The sequence below is a fragment of the Microtus ochrogaster genome, unplaced genomic scaffold (assembly GCF_000317375.1).
Source record: "Microtus ochrogaster isolate Prairie Vole_2 unplaced genomic scaffold, MicOch1.0 UNK1, whole genome shotgun sequence".
Taxonomy (NCBI): domain Eukaryota; kingdom Metazoa; phylum Chordata; class Mammalia; order Rodentia; family Cricetidae; genus Microtus; species Microtus ochrogaster.
This window is the reverse complement of record NW_004949099.1, coordinates 37,628,742-37,636,572: the sequence shown is the minus strand read 5'-3', so window position 1 is coordinate 37,636,572 and position 7,831 is coordinate 37,628,742. Positions and strand designations below refer to the sequence as shown.

General features: G+C 56.0%; 1 protein-coding gene across 5 annotated transcripts in view; it reads left to right on the top strand.

Moving 5' to 3' along the window:
• Atn1 (atrophin 1) overlaps nucleotides 1–6,869 on the top strand; it is a 13,833-nt gene extending 6,964 nt beyond the window's left edge. For 4 of the 5 annotated variants that reach the window (XM_013353004.2, XM_026788119.1, XM_013353005.2 and 1 more), the window contains 8 exons: nucleotides 150–287; nucleotides 426–539; nucleotides 1,308–3,298; nucleotides 3,471–3,693; nucleotides 3,940–4,636; nucleotides 5,548–5,691; nucleotides 6,008–6,188; nucleotides 6,315–6,869. In XM_013353004.2, the coding sequence (XP_013208458.1) occupies nucleotides 150–287; nucleotides 426–539; nucleotides 1,308–3,298; nucleotides 3,471–3,693; nucleotides 3,940–4,636; nucleotides 5,548–5,691; nucleotides 6,008–6,188; nucleotides 6,315–6,348 (3,522 nt within the window). In that variant the 3' untranslated portion in view covers nucleotides 6,349–6,869. The remainder of the gene's footprint in view (nucleotides 1–149; nucleotides 288–425; nucleotides 540–1,307; nucleotides 3,299–3,470; nucleotides 3,694–3,939; nucleotides 4,637–5,547; nucleotides 5,692–6,007; nucleotides 6,189–6,314) is intronic. The other variant, XM_005365195.3, reaches the window with a different exon arrangement.
• The last annotated feature ends 962 nt before the right edge of the window (nucleotides 6,870–7,831 follow it).

Here is a 7,831-nt window from a genome sequence, read left to right as displayed (position 1 = left end):
GACTAAAGTGGAGAGCAGAAACAATGTATAGACTAAAGTGGAGAGCAGAAACAATGTATAGACTAAAGTGGAGAGCAGAAACAATGTATAGACTAGAGGCAGGTGCAGTGGAACACACTACCCACTACCTGACTCCATCCTGCTCACAGATGTCAATGAGGAGTGGACGGAAGAAAGAGGCCCCTGGGCCCCGGGAAGAGCTGAGATCAAGGGGCCGGGCCTCCCCTGGAGGGGTCAGCACGTCCAGCAGTGATGGCAAAGCTGAGAAGTCCAGGCAGACTGCCAAGGTATTCCTCCTCTGGCCCCCACCGATGCCACAGCACTACAGCTGAAGGGGGATTTGGAGGGGGGCTTCAGGTCTGGCAGAGAGTAACTCTGGCGGGGGCTTAAGAGACAAAAGACAGCGTGTTCTTCCTCCTTCACAGAAGGCGCGAGTAGAGGAGACCTCTACCCCAAAGGCCAGCAAGCAGGGCCGCAGTGAGGAGATCTCAGAGAGCGAAAGCGAGGAGACCAGTGCACCCAAAAAGACCAAAACTGAGGTGAGAGGCCCGGTGCCTACTGTGACTTGTTTCTGACTGTTCTTTCTCTAAGCGTATTTTGTGCACCACGCCTACTTTGACTCTGCTCAGATAGAAAAGTTCTGTTGGGTGCTTATTTGTAGTGGTCCTGTCTGTAATATGGTAGGCTTCAGTTAGAACAGTAGGTGACAGGGCAGGGCCAAGAGGGTAGGGAAGGCATCACAGCCTCCTTTGTGGAAGGGACAAGTAAGTTATTAGGATACAGAAATGGGGCTGGTAATGTGGCTCACTTGGTAGAGTGAGTTCTTAGTACATAGTACTCAGTCCACGCATTTAATAGCTGGGCACAGCTCTGACCCTAGCATTCAGAGGCAGTAAGATAAAAATTCAAGGTCAGCCAGGCAGTAGTGACACACACTGTTAATCTCATCAGGGAGGCAGAGGCAGGTGGATCTCTGTGAGTTCCAAGCCAGCCTGGTCTACAAAACTAGTTCTAGGACAGCAAGGGCCACACAGAGAACCCTATCTCAAAAAATAAACAAAAAGTTCAAGGTCATCCTGTGCTATTGGTGATCTGGAGGTCAGCCTGGGCTATATGAAACCCTGTCTTTAAAAAAAGCAAGCAAGGAAGAAAGAAAACAAAAGGAAACCAAGCATTGGGGGATAGCTAAAGGAGATTAGGGATGCGCATAGGGTACACAAGAGATGGCAAGAAGGGTCTGCAGTCAGTCCTGAATCCTGGGAAAGCAGTAAAGGAAGAGAGGAAAACCGAGCCATCTTCCCTGACAGCAGGAGCTCCCTCGACCACAGTCTCCATCGGATCTGGACAGCTTGGATGGGCGCAGCATTAATGATGATGGCAGCAGTGATCCTAGGGACATAGATCAGGATAACCGAAGCACATCTCCCAGCATCTACAGCCCTGGAAGTGTGGAGAACGACTCCGACTCGTCTTCCGGCCTGTCTCAGGGCCCGGCCCGCCCCTACCACCCACCTCCACTCTTTCCTCCTTCCCCTCCACCACCAGACAGCACTCCCCGACAGCCAGAGCCCGGCTTTGAACCCCATCCTTCTGTGACACCTACTGGATATCATGCTCCAATGGAGCCACCCACATCTCGATTATTCCAGGGCCCACCTCCTGGAGCCCCTCCCCCACACCCACAGCTCTACCCTGGGAATGCTAGTGCAGGTGTTTTATCTGGGCCCCCCATGGGTCCCAAAGGGGGAGCAGCTGCCTCTTCAGTGGGTACCCCTAGTGGAGGCAAGCAGCACCCCCCACCCACCACCCCAATTCCAATATCAAGCTCCGGGGCCAGTGTTCCCCCTCCAACAAAGCCACCTAATGCTCCAGTGGGTGGTGGGAACTTACCTTCTGCTCCACCATCAGCTACTTTCCCCCACGTGACCCCAAACCTGCCTCCTCCACCTGCCCTAAGACCCCTCAACAATGCCTCAGCCTCTCCTCCTGGCATGGGGGCTCAGCCAATCCCTGGGCATCTGCCCTCTCCCCATGCCATGGGTCAGGGTATGAGTGGACTTCCTCCTGGCCCAGAGAAGGGTCCAACTCTGGCTCCCTCACCCCACCCTTTACCCCCAGCTTCTTCCTCCTCTGCCCCTGGGCCCCCAATGCGGTATCCATATTCATCTTCCAGTAGCTCTGCAGCAGCAGCTTCTAGTTCTTCCTCCTCCTCGGCCTCCCAGTACCCAGCTTCCCAAGCTCTGCCCAGCTATCCCCATTCTTTCCCTCCACCTACAAGTATGTCTGTCTCTAATCAGCCACCCAAGTATACCCAGCCTTCCCTGCCATCCCAGGCTGTGTGGAGTCAGGCTCCTCCACCTCCTCCTCCCTATGGCCGCCTCTTGGCCAACAACAACACCCATCCAGGGCCTTACCCTCCTGCTGGGGGCCAATCCACAGCCCACCCACCAGCCCCTACACATCACCATCACCAGCAGCAGCAGCAGCAGCCACAGCCACAGCAACAACACCATCCTGGAAACTCTGGGCCCCCTCCACCTGGGGCATATCCTCACCCCCTAGAGAGCAGCAGCTCCCACCATGCACACCCTTACAACATGTCTCCCTCCCTGGGGTCTTTGAGGCCCTACCCACCGGGGCCAGCGCACCTGCCTCCACCTCATGGCCAGGTGTCCTATAGTCAAGCAGGTCCCAATGGCCCCCCAGTTTCCTCTTCTTCCAACGCTTCAGGCTCTTCCTCTCAAGCCTCCTACTCCTGCTCGCACCCCTCCTCATCCCAGGGTCCCCAAGGGGCACCCTACCCCTTCCCACCCGTTCCTCCAGTCACCACTTCCTCAGCTACACTTTCTACTGTCATCGCTACCGTGGCTTCCTCGCCTGCAGGCTACAAGACGGCCTCACCACCTGGGCCCCCTCAGTACAGCAAGAGAGCCCCATCCCCTGGGTCCTATAAGACCGCCACCCCGCCTGGATACAAACCGGGGTCACCACCCTCCTTCAGAACAGGGACCCCGCCTGGCTTTCGAGGCACCTCTCCGCCAGCAGGCCCAGGGACCTTCAAGCCAGGCTCACCCACTGTGGGGCCAGGGCCCCTGCCACCTGCGGGGCCTTCGAGTTTGTCATCTCTGCCTCCACCACCCGCGGCCCCAGCGACAGGGCCGCCCCTGACTGCCACGCAGATCAAACAGGAGCCAGCTGAAGAATATGAAGCCCCCGAGAGTCCGGTGCCCCCTGCCCGAAGCCCCTCGCCCCCTCCCAAGGTGGTGGACGTGCCCAGCCACGCCAGCCAGTCAGCCAGGTGAGCAGCCGTGGGGTTGGGTGCAGGTGGGTCTGGAAGCGGAAGACGAAGGGACGACGGTCACCGTGCTATTGACATCAGGGACACACGCTGGTGGGGGCCGCTTTAGGGACATGGGCTGGAGGGGGCTGCCCTTGAGGCTCGGGCTCACAGCCCTGCGCCCGCCCGGCAGGTTCAATAAGCACTTGGACCGTGGCTTCAACTCGTGCGCGCGCAGCGACCTGTACTTCGTGCCGCTGGAGGGATCCAAGCTGGCCAAGAAGCGCGCAGACCTGGTGGAGAAAGTGCGGCGCGAGGCCGAGCAGCGCGCGCGCGAAGAAAAGGAGCGCGAGCGCGAACGGGAGCGCGAGAAGGAGCGCGAGCGCGAGAAAGAGCGCGAGCTGGAGCGCAGTGTGGTGAGTGCGTCACAAGGTGCGCCGCGCGCCTCTCCCTGTCCCGGGCTTCGCCACTCCGGTCGCTTCGCCACCTGGCGGAGGGGAGGAGCCACTGCAGCCCCGAAAGCTCAGGCTTCCAGGCAGGAGGAAAAGAAAGCTGGGAGTGGGGTGAGGCGTTTTGGCTTTTCCCCACTGAGATAGTCTGGCGACGTGGGGCTGAGACTTCCCGGAACTGCAGTTCTGACCCCTCCTTTCTGTATCCTGCAGAAGCTGGCCCAGGAGGGCCGTGCTCCAGTGGAGTGCCCGTCTCTGGGTCCAGTGCCCCATCGGCCTCCCTTTGAGCCTGGCAGCGCTGTGGCTACAGTGCCCCCTTACCTGGGTCCTGATACTCCTGCCCTGCGCACTCTCAGCGAATACGCCCGACCTCACGTCATGTCTCCCGGCAATCGCAACCACCCATTCTATGTGCCCTTGGGGGCAGTGGACCCGGGGCTTCTGGGTTACAATGTCCCAGCCCTGTACAGCAGCGACCCAGCTGCCCGCGAAAGGGAGCGGGAAGCCCGTGAACGTGACCTCCGTGACCGGCTCAAGCCTGGCTTTGAGGTGAAGCCTAGTGAGCTGGAACCCCTACATGGGGTCCCCGGGCCAGGCCTGGATCCCTTCCCCCGACATGGGGGCCTGGCTCTACAGCCTGGGCCGCCTGGCCTGCATCCTTTCCCGTTCCATCCGAGCCTGGGGCCTCTAGAGCGAGAACGGCTAGCGCTGGCAGCTGGGCCAGCCCTGCGTCCTGACATGTCTTACGCTGAGCGGCTGGCAGCAGAAAGGCAGCATGCAGAAAGGGTGGCAGCCCTGGGCAATGACCCTCTGGCCCGGCTGCAGATGCTCAACGTGACTCCCCATCACCACCAGCACTCCCACATCCACTCCCACCTTCACCTGCACCAGCAGGATGCCATTCATGCAGGTAAGACGCTCTCTGTCCTCGCTTTGAACTGCGGCTCTGCTGTACCCCATAATGTTCTTCCGTTCCTGCTAGCCAGGCATCAGTCACCCTCTCCTGAGATTACCGTTCTCATCTTTGCTGGACTTCCCTCCATTTCTCATGCCCTCTTCCTATCCCAGCCTTCTGCTGTTGATAACGCACAAAGCCGGAGCCTTTTGAAGGATCGCCTCTTCTCTGTCTTCATACTCTTTCTCTAAGCCCCTCACATGCCAGCGTTCTTGTTCCTCTGCATACAAATCTCGTTTGTTGCCAGCATCTCCTTCCCTTACATCTAGGGGTCTTCTGTGTTTCTGCCCATCTGCAGATTTAGAATCTTTTAGAGAAACCCATGTAAGTTTGGTTTTGGTGCCATACTGTATATATGAGTGCTCAACTGTAGCGCTGATAGCCCAGAACACTGCCTGGTTGGCTTTAGATGCGTTCATTTTGAGTTGCTTGTTTCTTCTCGCCCTCGTGCGTTCTCCCTCATTAGAGCATTGATTGATGTATTTAGTAAGTATACAGCATAGCAGGCTTTGGGCATTCTCATACAGTGCCTTCTGCTCATATTCATCCCACCTCTTAATATTTTTCCTGTCTCAGTTCTTGAACTCAAAAAATGACCAGTTTTCTAAAAGTATCCTTCATCCCTTCAGAGCAGCGCGTTCTTTTCTTTCCTCCTCAGTCCTCTCTGCTAACTGTGGTCTGTCTTCAGCTATCCGTCTCTCGTACCAGCAGTTTCTTCTCTTCATCTCAGAGTCTCTAGCTTCCATTATGCTCCGTTCTGCTTTGGATCCCTTGGGTCTGTCTTCACAGGCGAAATCCCTCCACCCCAATGCATGGTTGTTCCTAACCCTGCCTCCTGGTGACACCTTCCTTTCTCTGCCCTCCAGCCTCCGCCTCGGTGCACCCTCTCATTGACCCCCTGGCCTCAGGGTCTCACCTTACCCGGATCCCCTACCCAGCTGGGACCCTCCCTAATCCCCTTCTTCCTCACCCTCTGCACGAGAACGAAGTTCTTCGTCACCAGCTCTTTGGTAAGGATGGAAGTTGGGATGGAGAAACTCGCGTGAGGGAAGGCCAGAACAGAGGGATTAGGGTGGCAGAGTGGGCCTGTAGAATTTGGAGAGAGAGGTGAGGAGCTATGGTAGAAACAGAGGCTGAGGTCCTCCTAAAAGAGGCTCAGGTTCTGGGCCCAGGCAGAGAGAAGTTGGCACTTCTGGTTCCATTTCTAGCCCTGGCCGATTGTAGGGCAGGCGGTGTAACTTTACAGCTTAGCCTTAGTTTCCGGTCTGTGAAGTGGCTGACCACCCCTATCCACCCATCACATGCTCCTGTCCTTCCTTCCCACAGCTGCCCCCTACCGGGACCTGCCAGCTTCCCTTTCTGCTCCCATGTCAGCAGCTCATCAGCTGCAGGCCATGCACGCCCAGTCAGCTGAGCTGCAGCGCTTGGCGCTGGAACAGCAGCAGTGGCTGCACGCCCATCACCCATTGCACAGCGTGCCACTGCCCGCCCAGGAGGACTACTACAGGTACGGCAGGTGCTCCCAGAGCACAAGGGGAGGTGGGTATGTATGGGTATACCAAGAGGATACCAGGCCCGTGGGAGGGGCCCCCCTTTCTCAGTCTCATCTCTCTGATGCTTTGCCTCTCACTAGTCACCTGAAGAAGGAGAGCGACAAGCCGCTGTAGAACCTGCGATCCAGAGAGCGCCCACTGCTCCTTTACCCAGACCTTGGAGGACTCCTCCACCCTTTTGCCGCACCCCACCCCCCCAAAGCCGAGGAGAGGGTGCTGCCCACTGGCAGAGCTTCTGCAGCTGGGCAGAGGGAGGGAGGGAGGGAAGAAGGGACAGACAAGGTTAAGGCCCAGGGTTGTGTGCAGAGGTGGGAAGTGGCAAGGGTGGGGACAGAAAGTGCACAGTATCTTGGACCAGGTCCCTCTTCCTTATCCCCTGCTTTTCTTCTCCTCCACGCCCAATCCTTGGTGCCACTGCTCCTCCCTAACCCATTGACGTGATTATTTCATCTGTTAGATGTGGCTGTTTTGCGTAGCATTGTGTGCTGCCCCTGCCCCATCCCTGTGTGCACCCCCCTCGGCGATGTGTGCCCCTTGCCCTTCCCACATTAATAATTTATATATATAAATATCTATATGATGCTCTTTAAAAAACACCCTGACCAAAACCAACCAAACAAAAACATCCTCACACTTCCCCAGGAATTTGTCTGTGACTTATTTGGGGGGGGGGGGAGTTGTGGGTCTGGTGGGGTGGGTAGGGTGGGAGGTCTGATTGTCTTAGGGGAAATGGGAAGAGATGTGGGGGGGCTGGACCATGCATCCCCAGTCATGCTTATGGGGTACCTCACACTACTTCTCTGGTTTCTCCTAAGACTGGGAAGTTAAGGCAGCGGAGGCCTTTGAGAGTAAGAACAGGCTCACAGTGAACTTGACCTACCCACACCTTGGAAGCATCCCTGTCACCGACCTGACCAGATTGCTCCAGAAACAACTTCAGGGATCTAACTCCCTTTCCATAGCCTAGTTTGATAAATGATTTTGAAACAGTTGAATTTACATAACCTCAGTAGGCCAAGAAGATTTGTATTACTGATTTTCTTAAAGATTTATTTTTATTATATGTATGGGTTCATGTCTGTTCCCATGAATGCAAGGGCCAACAGAGGCCAGAAGATGATGTTGAATCCTCTGTAGCTTGAGTTACAGGCAGTTGAGAATTGTCAGGCAGGGTGACCCCTCTTTGCAGCCCCTCTATTTTTAGTGAGGCATGGTCACGTAACCCAGGCTGCCCTTGAACTTTGGCTTTCCTACCTCTTAGTTTTTGTGTTAGTACCACAGAAGTGTGGTACTATGCTCCGTAGGGCCTGACGTTCTGGATAACCCTTGCATTTTGAGGAGGGCATGGGTGACAAGAGCCTAGAAGGACAAGAATACATGGCATCGGGCCACATCGCCTACCACTCCATAAGGCCAATTACATCGGCTTTCACTCCAAGCTTTTATTATTGCGAAGCCCTGCTTTTGCTCACAGCAACGAAGGAGCTGTGATTGGCTGTTCTTAGCCAATCAGCATTGGGTTATTTGCATAGCCCTCTACCAGACGGTGACAAACTCAAGAAACGACCGATTTTAGTAGTCTTCTAGAATATTATTT